This window comes from Acanthopagrus latus, chromosome 4 (genome assembly GCF_904848185.1).
Source record: "Acanthopagrus latus isolate v.2019 chromosome 4, fAcaLat1.1, whole genome shotgun sequence".
In the NCBI taxonomy this organism is placed as follows: domain Eukaryota; kingdom Metazoa; phylum Chordata; class Actinopteri; order Spariformes; family Sparidae; genus Acanthopagrus; species Acanthopagrus latus.
Window position 1 is genome coordinate 29,039,006 of NC_051042.1, and position 26,259 is coordinate 29,065,264.

At 43.2% G+C, this 26,259-nt stretch overlaps 1 protein-coding gene across 3 annotated transcripts in view; it reads right to left on the minus strand.

Annotated features, from left to right (window-relative positions):
• Nucleotides 1–26,259, minus strand: part of igdcc4 (immunoglobulin superfamily, DCC subclass, member 4) — a 58,331-nt gene that overhangs the window by 15,007 nt on the left and 17,065 nt on the right. For all 3 annotated transcript variants that reach the window (XM_037096241.1, XM_037096240.1, XM_037096239.1), the window contains exons 2-11: nt 21,581–21,895; nt 13,319–13,460; nt 10,696–10,829; nt 4,436–4,570; nt 2,952–3,104; nt 2,164–2,574; nt 1,913–2,077; nt 1,444–1,581; nt 910–1,092; nt 574–786 (exon numbers count right to left, since the gene is read on the minus strand). In XM_037096241.1, the coding sequence (XP_036952136.1) occupies nt 574–786; nt 910–1,092; nt 1,444–1,581; nt 1,913–2,077; nt 2,164–2,574; nt 2,952–3,104; nt 4,436–4,570; nt 10,696–10,829; nt 13,319–13,460; nt 21,581–21,895 (1,989 nt within the window). The remainder of the gene's footprint in view (nt 1–573; nt 787–909; nt 1,093–1,443; nt 1,582–1,912; nt 2,078–2,163; nt 2,575–2,951; nt 3,105–4,435; nt 4,571–10,695; nt 10,830–13,318; nt 13,461–21,580; nt 21,896–26,259) is intronic.

Consider the following 26,259-nt stretch of genomic DNA (forward strand, 5'->3'; position numbering starts at 1 on the left):
TCAGGATACTGTACCTGTATCCTGTTAACCATATATGACAACTATGCTACAACCTGCATTCAGAGCACCAGCAGATATCACTGTGTTCACTCCACACACTCGTCTTCCTCTTCAAAACACGGTGCTGACTTTACCCACTTAGCCCCTTGGTGACATTACTGGATGCAGTTTACCAGATAAAATGCAGCTTCCTCTGGAGCCAAGAAAAGCTTTATGCTACTTTCTCTACATATGCAGTCAGTAGTAGTCGTACGCCCTGAGATCTGTAAACACACTTTCATGTGTGTAATTGGTGGAGTAATCTCTCAAGTCAAGTCTGCAATTTTGAAACAAGCGCTGAATTATTAATCATTACTTTTTTTCTTCAGAGGTGCCTGACTTTATCCCTTCCTTATTTTTCAAAAGAAATATTGCTCCCATTGCAACACTGTCGGGGACGGCGGTGAAACAGCGTTCTGCTTGCTCAGAACTGAACAGGGCTATTGAAAAGCAATGTGCGTATAAAAAAAAAAGCTGAAAGTCAAGGATCTAGCAAATATTTATCTAAAGAAAAGAGGGGCGTCAGACTCTTACCCAGGCCGGTGAGGAGATGATACCTGGCCTTCTTCCGGAGCCTGATGGTGTGGGTCTGCGATGGCCTCCCTCCACTCACCAATTTGTCTGCTTCCACCTCTCGACAGGACAGCTTGTAGCCAGAGACCAGCGTGTGATTGGGTGAGGGATGCCATGTCACGTTCAGTGTGTTCAGCCTGGCTCTGACTTTCAGCTCATTCGGGGCAAAGATCACTGAAAAATGTCAAAAAACAGAAGTGACATGACCGAAATGTCCACATGATGATATTAACGCTAACTCCAGCTGTACTGTAACCTGTTGCTAATAGACCCTAGTGGTCTGGTGTCTTCCCTTACCCAGGCTGTGCTCACTGTGGTTGTACTGGGCTAATGTCTGGTGCTGGGCCCATTCAGAGGGAACCCCGAAGCCGACGCCTGTTCCAGCTGTGATCCTCAGTCGGTAGGCTTGGTTTGGCTGCAGCTCTCTTAGTGTGAATTGAGTCTCATTACCCCCAACTTCAACTGAGAATACACTGTCCACTGTGGGAACACACAACACACACACACACTCACAGATTTATATAAAGGCAATGAAGGACAAGCTGGTGTCAAATTGGTTCCTATGAGCGTGAACTTAATCTCCCTGTAGATTCTGGAGAGCTGGGTACTCAGAGGAAATGATTCTGCTCTGCAAGTACACCATTCTTTACTCTTTCATACAAATCTCTGACCCTCAAGACTCTGAATTCATGGAATATTTCAGAAAGAAAAGCAGAAAGTTTGCTTTTTACTTGCTCAAAACTAACATACATGAGATTTAGTGGGAGTATCTCCTGAATCAAATCTCCTAAATGTGTGCTTTCATCGGCAGTTAAGGTCATGTTGTCTCACCCTGATCCAAGGTGCTGTATTCTATGCGGTAGCGTGTGACAGCTCCTCGACTGTGCTGCGAGGACAATGGATGCCACATCAGCCTGATGTCTGTGGGGGAGGTGCTGGCTATCGACAGCTGAGGAGGTGCACTCGGCACTGCGGGAGGAAATTAGAGGACATACTGAACTCTGTGATAATGAACATTCATCTCTCTGATCTACTCTTTTTAAACCCTTCAAAAGTGTGCAGCAACTCTGTTTTCTTAAAGAAGGTTCTAAAATAAAATGAAACAAAACATCTATGTACTTTTGAAGCAAAAATGGTCTGTTGACACGTCATGAACAGATGTTACTGGTAATTTATGGGCTCTTAAAGGTCTGAGAGGACTTACAAGGTTGGCAAGCCAAGCTAATAATGTTCGCTCTGTGAGCCGATGAAGCGTCCAAGGCTTTCCTTATTTCACTTGTGTATTAGTCTTAATACTCACCGTCCTCCAGCATCTCTACAGTAACAGGCAGGGACGGGCGACTGGCGCCCATCGGAGAGTAAGCCACCACGAAGAATGTGTAGGCAGTATGTGGGAGAAGTTCTTTGACGTGGTACTCGGTGGTGTCGTTGTTCATCGCAAACTGGTACTCCACGTTATCTGAGCCTGCAAAGGATGGAAATGTTACACATGTACATTTGTTTTTTTTGGGGGGAATGTGGAAATGTACCTACTCGCACATGGAGACACACCTGCGGCACGCTGGCAGTGCACAGAGTAGCCGATGATCTGGTCAGAGTTGTACTCAGGTTTCTCCCAGGTGAGCAGGGCAGTTGTGCTGGAGTAGGGTGTGGCAGACAGGTGGCGAGGAGGGCTGGGCAGACCCTCCCTCACGATCACCGTCAGCTTGGCGGTGGCGCATGCCGTGCCCAGCCCATTGTCAGCTATGCACTGGTAGTAGCCCGCGTCCTCCAGTGCTAGCTGGTTGATGAGCAGGACTCCAGGGGTTTGGCTCTTCACGCGTCTGAAGGGCTTGATGGGCTTGCCGTTCTTCAGCCAGTGCAACACCGGAGGAGGCTCCCCGGAGCTGTTGCACACAAACCTAGCTGTGTTGCCCCGGGAGAGGGATGCGGTCTCTGGGGGCTGGAGGATCACTGGAGGTGCTATTGGAAGAAGAGAGAAGCTCTGACTTGGGTCACTCCAATGATTGCACTTCCATTAAGCTGGGAGGGATGTTAGAGTTGATGGTTTCTGTCTTTAACCTTTAGATCTCAAGGTTCATCCCAAAGGGTAGTTTTATCTACCTGCAGCTGAGACAGACTTGAAACTAATAATTTCAGACACAAGATTATGCAAGAGCCAAACTTTTCTACATAGATAGGAAACTACTTTCTACTTTCTCTAAAGTACCATCACACCTTAATTGATGGAGGACGATCAGGAGGACGATCAGGAGGACGCTAATGAGAGTCACAATGAAACAGCTCTGGGAAAAGTCAAGTCTGTCATTATATTGCACAGCACATAAAATGACTCCTACCAGGCACATGCAGCTCAGCAGCAGCGATCACAAACTCTCTGGTCTTGGGCTTGTTCGCCCGGCAGACGTAGACGCCGGCATGGTGACGCCTCGTGTCCCTAATCACCAGGTTTGTTGCAAGGACAACCACATCAGTGGAGATCGGCTTTCCATCTGATCAAAGGAGAAGGCAACAAAGAACAACAGGACAGGCTCAGATGAAAGTAAAGAGATTGCTATTGAGAAAAGTGGAGATGATTTTCTTGGTCTTTTGGTCGCCTGAGAAACAGCACAAAAGAGAGAGGCAGCACTCTGAGCAGGGGAGCCGACCTGTAATTACACCAGCTGACCAACAGGTGGCTCTGTGACATTTCAGTCTGGGTTCACTGAGGTGGTTACAGTGGCACAGTCCTAGGCTGTGTGTACAGAGTTCCTTTAGTCACTATATAGACCTTTATGTAGTTAGACCGCCATTTTGTGCTTTTGTCAGATCCTCTGAAGTAAAAATCATCACCTATAGACAGGAGTGGCTCAGGGGTAGAGCAAATGTCTTGTTATCAGAAGTTTGCAGGTTCGATTCCCCTGGTCTGCATGTTGAAGTGTCCTTGGGAAGATACTGAACCAAAAACTACCTTACATGGCAGCCACTGCCATCAGTGTATGAATGTACGTACGAATTACTGTAAGCTGCTTTGGACAAAAGCATCTGCTAAATGTAAATATTGTAAGTCATCTGACTGAACATAAAGAAGTAGTGAACAAGGTGCTTACTAAGCACCAACTACGACTTTGTAAAAATGTGATAAAGTAAACAAGTGGAAATTGGAAATTGAATATAATCAAAATACAACAATGGATCCCATCTAATCAAAATATATTGTAAAGGGTAAGGTAATAAGATAGAAATATGAGTAAAATAAAATGTTAAATACAATATAGACAGTGAGTTAGCTAGCATAAGGCTCTATTCATGAATGTTCATGTGAATCGTCTGAGCTGCACACATGCCCATAACCACAGCATTGACAACTTTTTGACAACTGACACAATATCTAGTCTTTAACTAACTCCCTGTGTAGTGAAATGTTAATTGTGAGTGATAGATTCATTTCCAATGCAGCACTTGACTCCGCAGAGATGTTGCCAAACCACAGCATGACAGAATTCCACAAGTTTCACATGACAGAGTTCCCGTCAACACTACAAGTGTGTTTGTGTGTGTCAAAGCTACGGAGGTGTGAATTAATCATCTTATGTAGAGCCCGGCTCAGTGCACAACAGAACAACAGAGGTCTGATGGAGAAGAGGCAGCACTTCATCAGTAAAAATAGTAACTTCTGAGCTACAGGTATGTAACTCTGCTCCTGACACGCTTGTTCTTTGTGTTTGAGAGATGCGCGGAGTTAGAGACGTGGATAATGAGAGTGCGACAGATGGTGTGGAGAAAAAGAAAAGCAAACAGGATGAGAACCACCAACAGAAAAGAGGCGAGTTAGAGCGTTTACCTTGCCTGCTCCAGGACACCAGCGGCTTCGGCTGGCCTTGTGCCATACACTCCATCACAGCGGGGCGGCCGAGCACGACTGTTGCATTCTGAGGCGGCGCAACAATCACAACCCTGTTCAGGGTCTCTGTAGAGCCTGGGGCAACAAAAAGAGCGTTTACTTTGGTATCATGGACCAGTAAATACGAGAAGAATTGGTGATTGTAACTGGAAAGTTGCCAGTTTGAAGCCACTGACTGGATGACTGAATAAGTGCTACAAGGCGGATGACTGCTAAAATGCTGCTCACGCCTGCAGTTTTTACAGCAATTTTGTAGACTTACCAACTTATTTACTTACTTGCTTACACCAGTCAAGTTTAACTAAACAATTCAGTTTGATCACAGAGAGAGAGTGCAGTCCCATTTATCACCAATAACTGTTGAAGATTATCTGAACTGTTCCTTGTTCAACCTCTGGCAAGCCAACACTACAGTGAGGATGTGCTTAACAAAAGCTCTAGGTTGGATTTGTTGGATTTAACCACCAATTATATTAGGCTTCACAAATAAAAGCACCAATGTAAAATAATCAGTTTAAAAAAGATTAGATCAGTGAAGGGATTTGTCAGCTTTACAAATTCTGGTCCACCATTTTCTCTTCCCTTACTGAGCTCTGGTAAGAGTTTTCTCCCATTTGATTACGAGTCGTCTGAAGCACATTATTCTTCACACCCTTTCTAGACACAGTGTCGGGGAGCAGCGAACAACATGTGATTAAACTACTAATTAGACAACATTTTGCAGTGGATTGCTGATACACATCCTTACATAGTGTTTCAAGTTGTTAAATTACTTTTTCCCCCATTTTTTGAGTAACTACTGAATCTTGGAACAAGTCTGGCCTCTAAAAGGGAAGGCTTCTCTTCTGCTGTTGAACCTCCATTTAAAATTCAACTCATCGCTTTTAAATCTTCAAATGGCCTCACCCCAGATAACATAAAAGATTTATTGGCCTCCTATGTATTTGCCAATGTGCAATTCTGTATAGGTTGCTGTGTTTTTACTGTTTCCTCTTGCCATCTATTTTTTTTAACTTGATTTACTATGTTTTAAAATCCTTGTGTTGTTTTATTTAGTTTATCATCTGCTGTTCTTCATCTGTGTTCTTTTCTCTTCATTTTCTGTGAAGCACTTTGTGACCTTGTGCCGTATAAATAAAGTATATTATCATTATTACTGATCAACCCCAGCTCCCTTTTGTTCCATCATAATTGCTGTGAAGCCATGCATGTATCAACTCAATACAATATGTGTCACTTAGTCGGGAGTAGTGATTCGTGTCATTCATTAACAAACATCCAGGGAGGAGAATTTAAAAGTTACCGCCTAATCTTTCCTGGTGCAACACCCTCAATTTGTGGAAGGCAGACGTTTGACTGATGGACGAACCAAAGCTGACATTCCTTCCCATTAACAGCGTGGCATCTTATTCATTTTGGTTTATATATCGCCTGTCAACACGTGGGTACTTTTTGTAGTGATTTCTATTGCAGCAGTTCAACCGCATACACACACACTTAAAGTTTAAGTTACGGCATGGGTAAAATGGGGCAGGGGCATCCTTTGCCCATTGGGTGGCAGCATGCGCATCTTGTATTTGCAACCAACTGCCAACATGAGGTAGTCAAGGAACACTGTTCCTGTTTTCCATGTCAACAGTGAATAAACCAGATGCATTCATGTTTTTACCTCCATTTAAGTTAATGGGAAGTATCCAGATAAGAGGAAGGGTTGACTGTTAACACATAGCTGGTGAAGCTGCCCAAGTAATACTTGAGACGGGAGACGGGACGAGAGTAGGAGAGCTTTCGAGGATGACTTCGTAGGAGTTTGTACTGACTGTTTCTACAACAGGGAGTCACATCATTGCACAAACGGGATTCGGATTCGACCTGGATCTTAACTAGACGTGATGTTAGATGATTTGCTGCGAAAATGGGATCAAAGCCCTTGTGGCACATGTTGTTATTTACAGACATGCTCAGGACATAATGTGCAAAACCAGAAATAAGCCATAATCAAAGGGACTAAGTGGCGGGAGATGATGAAAGGGGGTAAGAAAGGACACAAGAACAGAAAAGACAGGATCATTTTGTTCAAGGAAAAAGGTGAACCATTAACTTGGTTGATACGGTGGCCTCGGTTATTAAACTGACGTACATCTCTACTCCTGGGTGACTAACGATGCTATTAGGAGCATATTGTTTGTTGGTTGAAGGGACCATCTTGAGTGCGTATCAGTCTCCCAGGTACGGCTGGTGTGAGGGGGCCTTATCTCCATGCAGTTTTTTTTTTTTTTTTTTTTTTTTTAAGCCTGGGCAGCCCCAGCAGCACCTAATGCTAATGGTCTCCAGAAAGAGGCCCGGCATTCTGTAAACACATTATAAATTAATCATTGAGATTACATACAGAAATCCTTGGTTATGCATAAAGCTTTAAGTGGGTCATTCTGCCTTTGCGAGGACTGCACTGCTGGCTGCGCTCTCGCAAGGGTCTCGAGCGGATCAGATGGGCGTGGGTGCAGCGAGGAGGTAAAGAGGGAATTGGAGGAACTACAAACTGGAGATCTAAGGCAGCTCGAATGTTTCATATTCTCTAAAGCCTCTTACACTAAATGTGGGGACTTGATCACCTCAATATCAAGCTGTCAACGGGGTGATGAGAAATTCTATTCATAGAACTCTGAAGTGCCAAACACTGAAGTGGTGGCATTAGATCTGACATCTGTTATATATGATTGTTCACAATAAGACTTTAAGTACTTTCCTCCAAGGAGTCCATGACAGCGACAAGGCTACCGAGAGGGAATAAAAAAGCCTGGAGAAATCCTCTTCCTTGTCATTACAGGTGTAAAAACCCATTAAAATACACCTTATATAATTCTGCAACTGATTTCCAAATATACTCCCCTTCTATTCAAGGAGTAGAACAGATGTTGTTTGAAGAAAGACAGGATGCGTTCGTTTCTAGTGTATGTTTTGAATAGTAATGACTACGCAGACTAATAATTCGAATCATCATATTTAAACTTTACTGCAATGAGGGGAAAACTGAGGACAAAAGACGGTGCCAGAATTTTTTAGAATAAACACTGCATCTTGACTGACTTGATGTTGACCTCGTCTGTCTGGCGCTCCCCCCTCTCTTTCTTTATGTTTTCCTTTTAAAGAGCACAAAGGCTGTAACTCAACAAAAGGAAACAATTGTTTTTTTTTTCTCCACAGAGCAGCCAATTACAGTTGACTAAACTCTACCCAGCTAGCCATGGAGGCAGATAAAACGACAGGGCTTTAATGTTGGGCTGCCTAATGGTGAAATCACACCTCGCGGTGCTAATTCGCAGAGTCGCTGGACCATGTAATCCTGCTAATGCAAGTCCTTGTAGGTTGTAGTCACCCTGGGATTCTGGTTAGAAGAGAGACGGGTGTAAGGTAATGCCAAACTTGTCCGATAAAATGCAGACCGTATACAGACTGACCTTCAGCATGGCTCATTCCATTTAATGTTCATACTTGTACTTTATGTGCTCAATTTAAAGCACATCTTAAGTGTACTTCAAAATAAATATCATTAAGTTCAACTTCAATGTATTAAAAATGCAGATGTACCTTCAAGAGGTATTTCAAGTAAGTGTACTTCTTTGTACATATATTGAAAATTGCACCCACATACTTTTATACATCACAGTCAATAGCAAGTGTAGTACTAGTGAAGCAGAAAAAACACTATTTTCATGTCCACACTGTCGGTCTGCTTTCTTGAAGTGCACTGATGATTAGTCTGGCTACAAGTATGCTCAAGTAGGCTGACATTTAATATACTGTCCTTTAGTATATTCCTTTTCACAAGGGTACATCATAATGTAACATGTATCCTCTGTTTGTTGCCATGAAGACGCAACTTGCTGTTATTTGTACGATGATCTGTGATGCAGTTTAAGATGCACATTGTTCAGCGACTGTGAAGTGAGTCCTACATAAATACACTCATGACTTAAACACACCATATGTAAATTACGCCAGTCAAAAAGCAAGTAAGGATTTAAATAGCGTAGGATCGCTGTAGTCTTCATAGTTAAAAAAGCGCCAGTGCAGAAGTTTTATTCATGAAAGTGTAGCAAAAAAGGCAGGACAATGGTTGGGATAATGTAAGAACTCAACTCAAATATATAACAAAGCCCTGGTTGTTTTTGAACAATTTAACGCAGAAATGTTAGGTTACATCTTTAAATCAAGTCTGTGTCTGACTTGCGTCATACTCATTATTAGTCTATTAAAAACATCAAACAAAGAATTGCGCTTCATCTACCAAACCGGGAGAATGAGTCCTTTTTGAAAGAGATGAACAAATAAACCTTGCCAGGTACTTAAAGCAAGCCCCAATTCAAAGCTCAAGCTCAATGCCACTGTAGACAGCGGCTACTGTTAGTCAACACTCGGCGAATAACAGTCTCTTAATACCTGTATACCTGTGTGTGTGCAGTAAATGAAATCTGAAGGACAACGGGACCAAATGTATAGCACTTGCTTTTCAACACACTACACCAGCTTAAAGTGCTGCACATAATAGAATTGCTTTTCAAACGAAATGCACCAAAATAACACGGCACACAAGACGTAAAGGCGAAGGGTGAAGGTGACTGTTTTTTGTTTTTTTTTAGTTTTTAGTTGCCATCTTATGAAGGCGGTTGAGGAGGGCTTTCAAACACAAAGAGTCAGAATTGGGGAAAAGTCTCACTGTGCAAATAACAAACTGACCACCACTTCCCTTTGTTTGGTTAGCTGAGGGCCGACCTGCTAACTGTTCCCATAGAGTCAGACATCAGCTCAAACATCCAAATCTTTCTCTAACTGCTGTCAGTGGATCAAATTAAATATTAAAAAGATTCTAATAATTCACGGTCCCGATAAGCCACAACATGATGCGGGTTGGAAAGGCACAAACTAGTAGCTTAAAGGGATATTCCAGTGTAAGTTTAATCTATGGTCTAACACACCGTGACAAGAGAGTTTTCCGACCGCTAGCTCATGTAGTTTTAGCAACCTCAGAAAAGACAGTGTGATAACAGCACACTGCAGTCTATGCCTCCAACCAAGAGACTGCCATCAAAAAGCCACTCATAGCCACAAATAACGCTCAGAACAGTACCAAACTTCAGCAGCAGTACAAATAGGGTCCCAGCACACAGGTCGAGGCATCAAACATCTGCTAGTTTTGCCGGATTTCTATTGAAAAGAGAACACAGCTCACCACTCTACTGCAGCAGCTTGCTCGTTGTGGATGTAGTTAGAAATGCTCAATCCTGTTCTTTTCCCTGTGTGTTAGACCATGGAATAAACTTACGCCGGAATATCCCTTTAATTCACTAATTACATAAATTTCTGTGTAAAGTGTATTAACAATATACGATGACAGTGACAACCAGTGTGCTCAAGTAACTACAGTTCTATTAATGCAATGTTTTGGTCACCTTGCACCCAGCCTGCTCCCCTCTTTCTGGTAATAATATAAGGGGGATAGCAGTATAGATTTGCTTCCGTATGTCCTCCTTTCAATGACAGCAGCTATTCAACTGGTGCTCCACAGCTGAAGCATTGTCAATGAGAACGCATTCATTAAATTGTGATTCATTCCATAATAGTGCAGCTTTGAAGTCCTCATCTTTAAAGTGTGTGCTTCTTCGTGCGGAGCAATATTTGTGGGTTTGTGGGTTATCTACCAACCTACCCACCTACCAACCATCCCACCGTTCAGGGATGAGTAAAATTATCATAGCAGCGGGTACTTTCAAGTACGAATACATTATCAAAATACAAGGGCAAATATAGAAACATTAAATGTATTTCGTAGATATAAAATAAAAATACTGAGGTAGAAGAGAGGAGGTGAGTGGAACATGAGGTACAGTATTGACAGTAATAATAATTTAAAGCACATTATTTGTGTCTTATGGAGTGTGCGCTTTAAGTCTGATGGCACCAGGAAGTAACCATTTGCCTGTATGGTTTCAAAATGTTACCAAACAGAACATTTAGTGTCTTCAGTATTATTGCAACATGTTGTTGTTATTATAATCTGCTGCTTGGATTTCAGAGACATGATACTTTGCCAAGCATCTTGCCCTTAAACTCGCATTATATTTTTTGAGACTGGTCCGGCAGCTCCCGACGGGGTCCTGGCTGCCCATTCAAACACAATAAAGCAACGCAACAGCCCTCACCTGTGGTGACAGCGAGCCTGGCTTCGTGACTCATGTCTTTTCTGGCAGAGTTGGATGCGACACAGCGGTAGGCGCCCTCATCCTCCCTGGTCACCTCCAGAAGCTGCAGCACCCCGTTAGGAAGGGAAATGAACCTTTTTGCAGGCAGGGCAAACAACGGAGGGAAGGTGGCAGAGAGGGTGAGAGAGAGTGAGGAGGCAAACGGGCGAGGGAGACAAACAAGTGAGTAAATGGCTTAGTGCCCTGTAGCATGAAAAAACATCCAGCTGATCTACTCCGCGGGGATCCCGCTGAGTCCTCACAGGGCTCCATTCCTCCTTATTCAGGAGAGAGACTATTGTGTACAACTGCTGTAAGGAGAGGACGCAATTACAAGTCATGCAACTCAAAAAGTGACACAAAAGTTAGAATCATCCTGGTTCCCTTAACAAAAAGCCTATGGGATTTTTTTTTTTTTTTTTTGGATTATTGCATTTTGGATTATTGCAGAATGACTTCTGTGGCAAACGAAAACACAATACCACATATAAGATTTTTGTAGAAACGATGCAATCACGAGCAGCAAAAAAGCTAAAGTTAGGCTTTAGCCAACTACACCCTGATTGCATGACTTTAATGCCACCACTGTGCTTCCTACTACATTTCGATGTATAAACTATACTTTGACTTTGATCAAACCACATTTCGAAAAGTCAGAGTGAGTAAACAGTTTGCAACTGAGGCCTAACTGTGAGGGCAGACCAGTGAACAGTTGAGAAAAGAGACATGGGGAGAGTTAAGTGGCGGTAGATGGCGAAAAACAAAGGACAAAAACCAAGATATAATGAGAGGAAGACATGGAGTCGTGCATGAAGAGAAAATTGGGATAGCACTGTAACAGAAATAGAGATGGAAAGGGTCTAACAGTGCAGCAGAAGAGCAGGAGATGTCAGAGGGGCCAACAGAGAGGAAAAGGCACAAACAGAGAACAGAGAGAGAAAAAGCCAGTGATGTATCAGCCAGCCCTTAGCTCATTTTTGTGAGAGGCCATTAACAACGCCTGAGGTGCAAGAAGCACATCCCACCGATAAGACCTCATAAGCAGCGAGCTGTTTGCGGGTCACGCAGGGCTACAGCAGCCATTAGCACTTAGTCCTGTGCAATAAGGCCTGGAACAAATTCCAATGGCGCCGAGGCCAGAAGATTGTCAATATCCTTAAGTGGATGGGTAAATGAGACTATTTGTGAGAGACAACTGTCAAGGAAGTGGCAGCAAGGCTACATTGTGCAAAGTGCAAAAGAAAAATCCCACAAGCTTCGTGGTGAGAGGTTCGTTTTAAGCTCAAGGTGATTCTTCAGCGCTGTACCAATAGTTGTTGAGATCCTGAAAATGTGCTTTTGAAATAGTCTGTCACTTGGATAAAAACATACTGTACATGGTGTTGATAGAAAGTCTATCTAACTGACGGAGAAATAACTTGTAAATGTCAAGCTGAATGACAGGATGAAGTTTATAGAAACTGCCACCACTACTGTGAGTCGGAGAAGTTCATGTGCTCGCACTGACTTCATTGTATAGCTGAATAATGGAAGGAAATAATTTAAAGAACCCTTTTCCAACTAGTTTCAATTGTCATATGCAGCTTGTTTTCTTTTTTTTTCTTTTTTTTTGCATGGGGTATGAAACACACAAGAAGAACCTGATGGAGGAGGTCATTTCACAAAGGCTATGCTAAAGCTTCCTTTCTGATCATTTGTAGAGCTGAGCTTTTTGAGTTATTTCTAAAGGAAGTGGCACTGACACACTAGTTGTAATGGTTATATTCCCTCTGACCTAATCATCACCCTAAAGTGAGGGTGATGATTAGACATTTCAATTCATTTGTCTGGGAATAACATACAGACCTTGGGAAAAAACAAAAAAATCTGTCTTTGAGTGAGTACAGTCTGATGCTCTCCGGCAATAAAAATACATATCTGGTGGGTTTAAATGCTTGAATTGATTTTAGATTACGCTTGGTTGAATTATAGTCAGTCCCAGATTTTGCAGTGCCCTCTGAACAAGCAGTGAGAATTACTATAACCTATGTTGCTGACTCAAAGTGTCCCACAATGCATCAATGAAAGGACGTATACAACTGATGGTCACTAACCAAGCATTTCATACCACCATGAATTGAAAGAGAATGATTGGCGTGGTGCCCAAAAGTGTTTTCTTTTTTTTTTTCATTTGACCAATGACCTCACTTTATAGTCACTCAAATACTGTAGGTCTACAGTGACTAGAGAGTAGTGAATGATTCATGAGATTTTTGGATTGAACTGAGATGACCTGATGAGCCTCAGAACTTTGAAACCTTATGAATACGGCCCTCGAACGCAGAGCCACAGCCAGCCTCACATCAGGCACGGAGCCTTGCGATACAGTATGCAATGGACAGTACTGGGCTATTAATGAGAACACAGAAAAGAGAAAGCATCACATACAGAGAAACATCGTGCGCTCAAAGTAATAGCCTTGGAAGTGCAGAGATCCTGAAACAAACCTGAGTAATCACAACGTTCATTCATTAAGATGTTGTGAGAACATGAAAAGGACAGACAAGAGGGAGATGAAGGACAACACCACACACAGAAGGGTCACCTTGGCTCTTCAGGAACAGCCACTTTGTCCTTCTCCCAGGTAATAACAGGTGTGGGCACTCCCTCAATTTGGCACTCGAAGCGGGCAGCTCCCCCGGCCGGCACTGTCTGGGGTGACGGCTCCTGATGGAATTTAGACAGACCTGAGGAGCAAAGAGGCGATAGAGGTCAGAGGAACGACTATCAAATTGGTGATTTCCCAGCGGACAGACGGGGATAAAAACTGACTCGTATCAAAGTTGAAGTTTTGAACTGATCGCAGATTTCACTGATCTGAATTCTGCGTGACATGTCGTCTACCTCTGCTATGATGAAAAGGACCTAGTTTGTTTGATGTAGGTCTCACATGATGTGACCCACTGTGCAATTACCCCGAAGTCACGGTCCACAATTGGTGTACAAACCAGACTCCACATGGACGGCATTAGGACACATCCTAAGTGCACTAAATTAAAAAGGGCTGCAAAGCCAGTGTGGTCGGGTTGGAACTGGTCTGAAGCATTGATGCTGCGATTCAGCCTTCAAAATGAAACAGAGCCCAACTCAGGACAAAAACATGGACCCATGCACAACGCTGGGGAAAGAATGGACAGCAGATCGAATAAAAAGTGGGTCAGGTATACTTTAATTTGTTTTTATTAACCCCTGACCCTTTTATTGATTACACTTCTGCCTTGTTATAGTTTTTGTTCAATGTAAGTGCAACAGAAAGAAAATAAATACAAATAAAATAAAATAAATGACCCCACCACTGACCTCCTTCACAGTTTATGGGACTTTCTTGATTGAACTTGGTTTCCTTTAAAAAGAATCTGTCCAATAGTTCATTACAGTCTCTATTTCAGAGTTCTAATTGTTGTTTTCAGGCCGTTTTTAGGGAGTTTAAAGGCACCGTTTTAAATGTTGTAATTTAATTACACACTTGTTCAGACCATTTAAATACCCTTGAATGTCCTGATTAGGAGAAATTTGGGGATTTAATCAGACTTGGCTAGATTATTCCTCTCTCCAGGTCGAGCACTGGCAGGGGTCCAACTTTCACAGCCTGGAAACATTCCCCAACACACACACGCACACACATGCACGCGCGCGCGCGCGCACACACACACACACACACACACACACACACACAAACGTCTAATGTGGTTAACAACGAGCACCAGGGGGCAGCAGTGAGCACCGTCTGAGGGCCTCTAACCTCTGACCCCTTGCAGGCTGTTGGAGAAGAGAACAAAACTGGTTGGCTGTCCGAGCCACTTCGCCTGTAGCTCTGAGCTCTGAGTGAGGAGCGGAGAGTGGGGGGTGGATCAAAGCAGAGAGCCGAGGAAGAAGAACAGAAGGCGACTGAAGGCAGGAAGAAAGGAGCAGGGCAACAGAAAAGAGAGAGACTGAAATAAAATATACACATAATAATGGCAGAAAACCAAAATCAAGTCAATATATGAAAAACATTTTATGAAATGTATCAAATCAAGGTACGGCTGTTGTTGAACTGACAGAAATGCAGTGGCTGGTAACAGCCGTTCTCGCTGGTTCCTACATCCTGTTCTGTAAGACATCTTCTCGACGTGGGGCTAATTGCGAGGTGATTCAAAGCGGCTCCGCACAGCATGAAAACATGTACAGATCGCCCCGCAGTGTTACATACAGCTCGCAGGGAGAACAAATTTGATTCGCACATTTCAAAGAGCCGCTTGTGGAACTTTTTTTTTTTTTTTTTTTTAATGAAGCAGTGATGAAGGGTGAACAAATTATCTTTTGTGTTTAATTTTTCAGGAAAGATTGGTTTCAGTTCAATGGTGTCATGTAATTTGCTGTCAAAAAATCCCATCTTTGGTCAAACTGCACGTCGGCGTGACATCTACTCCATCTCTGCTCGCACACCCTCCCCCATAGGCTTTTGTTTGTCAGCAAGTTTGTCATTTTTTGAGCTCGATCTTTAGGACAAATTCCGTAGTACGTGAGCAACAGCTGTTTCTCAAGTTCACTCATTTGGTGAATGAACTGTCGGCTGATTTCCACTGTCAGACCTGCACTGAATCCAGCTGACTCTCTCTCACACTTTTTAACTCCAAGCTGAGCCCTGCATACCGTCTGACTCGCTCCGTACCACAATACAGCAGGAAAAAAAACTCTTACCTTGACTAGCCTGACTTCAATAATCGAATGGTCAAACAGTCCAGTATGAGCTAAGAGTCTAGCGGTTTGTGAGGCTGAAGTCAGGCACAGTAGTGTTATGAGCTAAACACTGACGCCAGTATCTTGAGAGGCACCCAATGACAAAGATAACATTGCAGGTGTTTAGCAGGTATAAGAGCTACCATGTTCATCACGCTATTTGGGTGCTGCCCATTGTTTTCTGTGCCACACGTTTCCAAAAACCCCAACTGTGCAAGAAACGTCCAAAAAGGTGAGCTCAGTGTCCCTCTGACTGAGCAGAGTACAAAGAGTTGGGTCACCTCTGTTTGGGTCAATGAACCATTTTTAACAGCGATGGCAGAAGTTGGAGCCTTTCAAGTTCCTGGAATTTTGCCCAGTACTGTAAATCAATCAATCAATAGAATGTGTATTAACAAACTGCCAAACATCGTACTCTGTATCTCTGTATTGATGCATTTTAAGTGTCCGGGTGAATAACGTGGTGATGGTCGTTGTCAGAACTCTCTTGACTCAAGGGCTCTGGGATTAGAAAAACATGTCAAGGTCAGAACCACTCAGAGGCAGAACAGGGCCACGTCTTCATGTTATACAGGTGGGGGAAAAAATAGTGCAGGGAATAAGAATAATTGGCTGTCAAAACTAGCACTATGACATTTGCTAATTAGCCCTGAACAAGGAGTACACCTGAGTCAGATGGGAATGCCTAAAGTTCATCAGGTTTCCGGTCAGAAACCAAAAAAATGGACGAAATGAAAGGATGACCTGACAACGGCACCAATTGAAAAGTAAAGGGGTATTTCGGTTTATCCTGAGTGGGACATGACTTCCTCCACCAAGTCTCTCCTAAACTAATACATCCCATAGTTGTCTAAAAACTAGTAGTCTAACAAATGCAAAACCACACATGTCTGACCTCATGAGCCATCCTGTGGTCGCCCCAGCCTCATCAGACTTTGGGGTAATAATTCCCATAACCCGACTCAGAAGTTGGTCAGGGATTCACCCAACATTGTCATCCATACTGGTGCTAGTATGGCTTAAAGGCTGAGCAAGAGTGGAGACACAGTGGGATGTCATCTGACTTTAAACAAACAAAACTATGGAAGGGAGGACTGAGTGCAGAGACCAGATACTTGCTCCCAAACTGGTTTCTGCTTTAACTTAAAAGCAATTTCAAGAGTCTTTCCAAACTCACACCCCGACCTGGACCTCGTGATTTCCTCCAAACCCCTGTGAGCTCAACGAGAAACTGGGTGGACTAGCCCCTAACCCTCATCGTGCCAAGTGGAAGTCGTGGCAACCAACCGGCCATCTGTGTGTATCGAAGCTGCTCAACGAGTGCACACTCGGGGTTCACACACTTGCTCGGCCATAGTGACGGAAAGCAAGTGATTCGCTTCTAGAAAAAGAAGTTGCCATGAATGTCGCGTAGCGAGCTGCGCGGGAGGAGTTGATGATTAACCCCTGCCACTTCCAGCCATTACACAGCGCGATGCCCTCATGTAAACACACCACCTGTAACACTGCCAGGGAGCTCCTGACAGGGTGCCAGGCTCACTGGGCGTGTGTGAGTGTGTGCAAACTCGAGTGCAGCTATTTGTACCTCACTGTTTACTCTAGTGCATGTGTGTGTGTGTGTGCCTTGATGCCTGTACATGGACTGCATGGACTCCATGTGCTTCTATGTGCAAGCTCTTCAGAGGGGAGGGGGCGCTGGGGGTGGGGGGCTGCATGTGAGTGGTGAACAACAGCTGATCAGCGAGAGTGCACATTAGCAGGCGTTAATGCAAAGGAGGGCGGGGGTCGGAGAAGACACGTTGCCCATGCTGTGATCGAACAATGGCGGTCGGCTGTGCTTCCACCTCCGCTCTGTCAAAGTGTAATCATATTAGTCTTTTCCCAGCATTTCACGAGTGTCCCCCTGCAATGAAATTCCAAAGCAGATCCATCCGGCACCGTGCCGAACACACACACTCATGATGGGGATGATACGTTGGGCAACTTTTCAGCGCAACACTCCCAGTAAAGTAAAAAAGGACATATAAAGCCACAGGAGGAACAATCTCTCTCTTTTTTTTTTCTTTTCAGGCAGCTCTTTGGGCACCGCTCTATGTAAAGTTCGTAACCCTTCAGTGCATTACACAGAAAAGCCCCTGTCTCTGCTCCCTTTTTTCGCTGCCTCTCTCCTGCCCTTGACTTTACCCCGGCTCTGTCTTTGTCCGTCCCTCTATCTATGCCCCACTCTTTGGCCCCACAGCTATCAGATTGCAGCGTTTTTCCCCTCCTCTTGTGCAAGCAGATAATTCCACCCGTGACCTCTTTGCTACCCAGCTTTTTAGGCTGACTAACAGTGTGAAAACCAATGAAGCGTGCCCCGAGCTTCAACACTGTGCGCAACAGCTACTGGAAAATCTCTGCAATGTGAGAATTTTTTTTTATTTTTTGTTTCCCAGTGATTATTTAAATGTGAAATATATTTGAGCTATCAGCCTTTCAAAGTGATTCTCCTTGTCCCCATCAATATTGTTAAAGTTTCAAATTTTGAGAAACTTTAAAGAGTGAGCCTCTGACGCAAGACAAGAACTAGAAACTATTTTCTTCCAGATTTATTTTAGTTCGAGGTAGACACACACAATTTGCTGTGGAAATGGGTGATACGTGGCTACACTTGACAAGTTGAAAAAAATCTAATAACACCGTAAGTTTAACATCCGCATTAAATATCAAATTTACACTGGACTGAAGCACGTGGTTTTGAAATTTAAGTTGTTCTGAATCCAGTGGTAACGTACGTGTGATATGTGATATAAGTCTTTGCAGTTTTTGAGATCCAGCCATGTCTGTCTCATACTATTTTAAGTTGTTAGTCACAAGCAGTTACAGGATTTATGACCCTTTTAAACCAACAGGTTAAGAGTTTCATCGTCATAATTCCTGACACACAGATTCAAGAAGACGAATCATCATCTTTTCCTTTTACTTGTTAAAGTACTGACAGACCTTAGACATTCATTTACATTGAAAATGCCATAGGAGTACTATAAAACAATGGGTCTGTTTTAAATCTTACACACAAACACACAGATTGTGCTTTACTCAGCTAATATTTATAGGCGCTGTTGGAGAAATAATATAATTCCACTGTGGGCGAACATGGGTTAAAAACCACGTGACTCCCATATGGGTTGAAAATGAAGAGGTAAAACTGACACGAAAGCACCAAATTAAATGTGAAGTTTGTACCTAAAAGGGGTTTGAAACATTAACCTTGTTTTAAAGCTTGAAATAAAAAGACAAAGCAGTGCTGTCCACCGTCCTTTTAGTAAATGAAGACCAATACCTTCAGCTATAAGCAGCGCGTTTATATGGAGGAGAGAGCACACAGCCTCACACTCACGACACCAGCTAAAGCTGGTTGGAATTAGGAAGTATTGACATTCACCTCAGCAGGCTCATAATGAGAAAGGTTAATTGGTCTAATTGACATTAAAAGCTGCTTTTTTTTTTTTTTTTCCAGCATCATCATTTACCCGTAGATGTATTTGGGAAAATGGAACATGCACGCTGAGCGCTGCCTCTGGCATTTTGCCGAGAGGAGAGTAAGTTAGAGACTGAAACACTATAGACCTATTTACATTTTTTATCTGCATATAAAGAGAGAGCAGTCCTCGCCTTTTCTCTTTCTCTCTCTCTCTCTCTCTCTCTCTCTCTCTCTCTCTCTCTCTCTCTCTCTCTCTCTCTCTCTCTCTCTCTCCCTCTCTGACACATTCACATGCTTTTTTAGAGAAGGCTACATGCATCATATACTGCGACAGGGAAACTGGAGCAGGTGGGTTTCGTAATGTGTTTTCACAGATGTGATCTCTGCGATGTTTCTCTCCTCAGTCTCATTTCTGATGGTGAAGACGCAGTAGGAAATGAGAGTGTCTGCTCAATGTCAACGCCGAGGCAGTTTCGGCTTCGACCTTCTGTGCGCCGGTCGCATCCATCTCATAGCCTCTCGCCGCTGATTTAATTCAAAAAAGCCGCACACACACATACATGGCGCGCGTACACACACACACACACACATGCACGCAAGCGCAAACTGAAGGTCATTCTTAATGGTCTCTGAAGCCTTTCTTTTCACCCTCACCGCAAACTCTCTTCAGCCCTTTCCGCCTTCCCACCATTCATCCAACACCCGTCCTCCCCTCCCTTTACTCCTTATTGTCCCCCAAACAAGAGATCCTCATAAATAGGCATGTGACAGCTGACAAAACCGGGGGCATCCACAAAGGATACTGTCTCATTTTACACAAAGCTAATGACTAAATAAAGACTACCACTTAAGGGTGTGAGAGAAAGAGGCCTCCTCGGAGTGGTGATTAAATAGCGGCAGCCTGTTCTCTCATCCCTAAAAAACACGCATCTTCATGTTCATTTCTTTCATTTCCACCCACTCTCCGTCCTTTTACCATGTGCCTCCTAACAGACTGTTGTATTAGAGTCTACCTGTTCCTCCGACACTTGTTAGCATTCCACCAGAGGATAAGGGGGGGCAACCAAGTTCATCTCCATCCATCCAAGGAAATTCCCTCGACAAATCTGACATATCGCATTGCCCCCGCGCGTATGTGTGCCTGCATGCACACCCAGTTAAATGCTTTAAATAGATGAATGAATCAAAACAGGATCTTTCCTTTCCCCCCGGTAAATCGGTAATGCTGCAACCGTCCTCTCCTGCCACAATTTTTTTCCTCCTCATTTTCCTCACTACTTTTCACCCAAACATCAAATAGCTACCTAATCTTTACTAATCTTTACTCACGGGCTCTTATCAGATCATCTCATTTCATCGTACCTTTTTTTTATGTCACTGTCTGTATCTTTGTCACCAGCAATAATGGTCACATATAAACACACCACTTTTCAAAAGCTATCTACTGAAGTTAGCAAGCTAACCAGCTAGCCCTGGACTGGAAAACCTCTTTCCCTAGGCAGCCAAAAGCTCCTGTGCTCATAGAATACACACCAACACCTAGCTGCATGGCTAACTGAGCTAACTAGCTAAAAGTAGCTACAGTTCTGGATGCATTACAGGCATACAGTTGGCAGCAGCTAGCACTTACTCTGGTGAAATGCTGCCTCGGGTGGCCAATTCTTACACACTGCACTTTTCGTTTTCGTTTCTTAGTTAGATCAAACTACATGAAGGCACTGTTGGAGCTCCAGCTTCTCACTGCACTGAACAGTTCCTTTATACAATATGCCAGAAAACAGAGAAATTTGAACACACAACAGCCCAACAAGCAAATATCCATATCCGAGTGTCTGGAACCACCAAATTTGGGCCATTTTTTACATTAAAACAATCACAATGATGAATCCATTACAGCAATTGTTGCCGATCCATCTTTCGTTGTATCATGTAATTGATAAATAACTACTCCTTGCAGCTCTGCTCCATCTGTTGCAGAGTTGAAGCTGTTCTACCTGAACCTGTGATGATACACAATCCTCAGAGTAACACAGCCAGCAAAAGGTGAGATTTCTAGCCACAGGGTACAAACATGTGTCCAATTGTTCCCTAGTAACAAGCTCTTTCTATCTTAAAATAAAACATTGCCAGTCATCCCAGCAGCTCTCATAGTGAGAAAGGTCAATTGGTCTAATTAACTTTTCTTGGGGGGGAAAAAAACACATAAAGACAAATAACACATCTGAGAAGCTGCAATCAATGAATCTGGGACATTTTTGTGTGGAAAAACTGATTAAATGATCAATCCATGATTACAATTGTTGCTAATACCTTTTCTGTTGATCAACTAATCATATATTTGACTAACCTTGCACCTCTTTTCCATCTATTGTATCACTTTTGTTTCCACCTCTGCTCAAGAGATGTTTCTATCATCCATCTATCCATGAACATTCTCATACTCATAACATACTCATATTTTCAAGTTAAACAATTATGAGCTTCCAGCTAACCTGAGGACCTACATTTGAAGCAAACAAAGCTTTGATTTGCATTCAATTCGGCACATTTCACCAATCAACACACTTTGGAGTCATATGTGAGCATGTGAGGACTTAAAAAATGTACATGCTGGGCACCTACTTGCTAGGAGAACATTTACAGTCCGGCTAGTCAGCGCTCCCAGGGCGCTGGCGCTCACACAGCTGTAGCCTCCCTCCACACCCTGAGGAAGGTGTCCGTCCTTCGAGCTGGGCAGCAGGAGGAGGGACCCGTTGGCCAAGTACTGCAGGAAGTCAGCTCCGTCCAGAGGCAGAGGCTGGCCATCCTGAAGCCAGGTGACATTGAAAGGTGCATCGCTGGCCCCGAGGTTGCAGTCCAGCAAGAGGGGCAAACCTGGCTCCAACACTACATAGCTGGGTCCGGCCCCGCAGCTCAGCTCCACCGAAACAGGCTTTTCTGCGTGGGACGAGGAAGGGAAAGTTTGTCAAGCAAAGTTAAGCAAACTCAGTAAATACTCACTCTTTGAGGCATTTTACAGTACAACTCTAGCACTACATAGCTTACAGAGCCTTGCTGTAAACCTCTGCAGGAAGCTTTTTATTGCTCTGTGACCACTATCAAAGCTCAACTATAATCTAAACATTTCACTTTTCTTCTTCAGTGGTCCAATCATTCATACTTCTGTCGTTTCTTGCTATTTTCGTCCACCTTATCAATTTCAGCCCTTAGCAATTTGTCATTTTGTAGCATGACCTCAATACAATCAATAGCGTTGGCAGCACAGATGGATAGGGGTAGTGCATTCCAGAGGCAGGGTGTTTCGGGGACAGAGAGGAGGCCAGCAGAGGAGGAGGAGGAGGACGAGGAGGGGGAGGGGCCCTGGAAACTAAATGGGTGCAGGGGCATGAAGGGATTTGTATGTCAGCAGCAGGACATTAAAGCCAGCGAGAGAGCGGGGAAGTCCTGGAGTGAGGGGTTGATGAGCGGGTGTGAAAAGAGCAGCTCCATGAAGTGCAGCCAAAGGAGTTGTTGCTGTTTTAACCACGCCAGAACGTCATTATTTATTTATTTATTTATTTTCTTACTTTAAACTCATTTCAAAGTGATCAGGATTTTATTGAACATAACACACTAGAACATACGGGGTTTAATTCATCCATATGTTTCCACGCACGCCTCGCAATTTTCTTTAGCTCCCATGTTTTTCTGTATCTCACCTACAACAGATGGCATCATCTAGATGGAAATAGAAATGGGGTAAAGGAAAAAAAAAATTAGTCGAAGATCTTACAAGTTAAGAGAATTAATGAATGAAGGAAAAGGGAAAGATCAAGTGCGGATTGGAGATGAGAGATAAAAAGAACAGAGGAATTCAAATCTTGACTGGCATGTCAGCAGTTAATTATCTTTCATGAGGAGGCCGGGTAGCATTAGACAAGGAAGGAGACACCGTGAAAAAGAAGAGGGTCAAAAGTAATTTTACATTTAGCAGACTTCACATACCAGCCTGTGTGTGATGATGTATGGTTAATGTCTTATAAATGAAAGGAAAATATAAGCTTTTATAAGAGCTATGGTCAGATGCTTCAGCAGAGTAAGGAGCAGTACTGCACAGAATATGATCAATGACTTGTCTTGCCAATAATGGTACATCAGTTGTTTTAAGAAATAAAGGAGCAAACATGAAACCATTATATAATGAAAATAAACTTTTTCATAACGAAAATAATCACCACTGCAAACATAATAATGAATAATTAAGCTTTGATTGTTGTGACTGAAGTACCTCAATCAGTTTGGCATTGTTGGAGCTTTGGAGTGAGACTGAGCTGTACTTCTGTAAATTCCTTGAATTTAAAAAATGTTCTTGCTTGGAAAACAAAACTCTTTTCTAAAGATGGTTTATCTGTGCTGGGTGACTTCAGCACTTTCACATCTGAAGGTAAATCCATTGAAAGAGTTTCCTTAAACAAGTACTTGGGATAGACAACAAGCTATTTGCCTACTGTGCATTTGTCTCATGGTGAAGACTGGCTTCTGTTTTAGAAATGAACTTCGCTTTACTTTCAATGCCGAGAACTAACTTGTAGCGACACCTCTGCCTCTGATTGACTATGGTGACACACTGTATATGCACACAGCCTCCTCCGTTTGACCAAGCCTTGACTCAGTGTACCACGGATCTTTAGCAACGTCTCTTATTCACCATTTAATTCTTTATTATTTGGTGGGTTGGGTATTTAACTTCACTGTTGTATAATCTGAAACTACAGATGAGAAAAAAGTAATTTTTTTGTTTAATAATTCATCTCACAAGCTTTTAGTGCCTCCATTCTTAGTCACGTCACACAAATTGATGACACAAAAAGTTAGTTTTCCAAATTGCGAGCACGTAGGTACTTCAAATATTATCTAGAAATCAAATTACTCCACTTTAATTAGAGGCCAGGTCTCTTATCAAACAAAGGAATTAATTAGTAATCAGTAAAAGAGCACCAAAAAGTGCAAACAACACATGTCATCCTCAGTCTCTTGTCCTTTTTCAGCTCATCCTCTTATCCTGACTCTTGACTTCTGGTCTTCAGCCCCTCCTGGGTTCTCCATGGTGAAGCCCCCTCTTGGGCAAAACTTCAGAATGAAATGAAAAGAAATTCTGAAAGCCACAGGCAAAGCCCACAGTTTGCTAAACGAATAATCCTTATTTTGTTTTACATTTTCTTACATAGGCCATATTTGAGCCTGGACTCATCATCCTGAAGAAGTGAGACTGGTGGCTGTCAGTCTGTCCCCCAAGGACCACCAAGTCGGCTCACCATGCTCGAACCTTTGTATGAAGTTCATCTTATCATCAGCCCGTCCATCCCGACAGAAAAACAGGAAGTAACCGCCAATCGTCATGCATTCTGTCTTACAGACTGACTCATTTGATGGGATTAATTTAATGGTGGTGCCCCCATCAAAGTAGTTCTTAACAGCAGCTACACTCCTCCAAATGGTTGCTTTTTATTGTACCTAGATTTTTGACGGATCTGGGGAAAACAGTATTTCTATACTAAGCACCTTAGTCACGGAATAACTTGCAATTGGTATTTCTAGGCACGTTGCTGTTGTTCTTGAGAGGCCACTTTTGTATGAATACCTGTGTGATTTCATAAGTCGTTGCATTTGTCTTTGTTGCAATATTGTAAAGCTGCTACCTTGGACGGTTCTTTACTGTAGGTAGTACCTCCTTGCAAAATAAAGTTGAAATACAAAGAAAATAAAATAAGTTTGTGTCGTCTGACCTCGTCCTCAGACAAACCTGACGGCTGATTTGTATTGCACTCTCAAGAGGTTCAACCATTACTTCAGCGGCAGAATTCAATTCAACACCTTCAAAGCAACAGTGAAAGCAGAGATGTTTGGGCTGTTGACAGTTGGCGGTCGGCTGCTTTTGTCAGATGAAGGTAGTCTGTGTGAATGGGAAGTTTTTTTGGTCTCAACACTCACAGCTTCTGTCCAGCATCCACAGTCTGGGTTTAAACGCGCTGTGCAGAGTAGCTTATCCACAAACCTAGCAGGAGTTGCTTGCGACCTTATGACTCATCACACGCTGTGGTTTCTTGCATTGTAATTAGAAGAAACGCATCAATCAATCAAAATCAGACGCACATAATACTAGAAACAACCAAGAGTATGAGAGAAACCAGCCGGCAAAAAACATGTTGTTTGGTGGCTGGCTGTTCGTTGCGTAGGCAGATTACTCAATCTAGTGGCACCGGGTTGGTGATGACATGATGTGAGCGGACACAATTATAATTGAGGCACAATGTGGGAGCAGCTAAAAACTGCAAGGCCAAGAAAAAAAAAAAAAAAACACTGTTTTGCAGGGAAGCTCCAGAATAGAACAATAGAAATGTACTGCGGAAAACAAAAAACAAACAAAAGGCAAGAGGCTGAGTACACAACGACTGAACTTCACATTTTTGGCTGAACTCATCCTTTAACGTGAGGAGAAGCGAATTAATGTTTTCAACACGTAAAAGGTTCTGCTGGATGTCTCCGACAGACTTCTTGGCAGACGCACACCACAGGGGTGAAATCCATCACACACATTACAGTGTTACACACAGGTTTATTACCGTACCTGAGCGAGTAATGCCATTTAAACTTTCCGTCTATAGTTCACTTGACAAACCTCTTTGTGAATTCAGCTTAGAGACACTCCAGGGGTGCACGCAAGCAAACACACATACGCACACACACACAGACACGCACACACACGTACAAGCACTCACACACACAGGCGGGTTTCTTTCTGCTTCTCGTTCTCCGGCGTTGGATTAATTAAGTTAATGGGAGATGGAATTTTTTCCTTGATTAAATGAGGCCTGACCCCCCACCATCACTTCCTGGTGAAGAGGCTGGGTAATGCTGAGAGAGGCTGTACAGCGCTCTCTCTCACACACACACACACACACACACACACACACACACACACATATATACACACACACACACACACACCAAACCCACAAGCATGCACACATACACACACACACACACTTGCCATGGAGACAACATGCATGCACACACATGCACCCAAAAACCCCGAACAGGAACAGCAAAAACATGCTGACAAACTTGCAGGAAGAGAAACGCTGGCGTGTAAGCGCTGCAACGCACTCTGACACATATCACCTCCACGGCTCCTCTCCCATTTCAACTAATTAGGTCTCATTAAGTCATTAAAACGTTAGCAGCCATTTCCCAGCTCACTGCCAATGGTTTCACAAGGCGAGAGGTGGGGACCGTTCTGCATTGGGCATGGAAGCCATTAC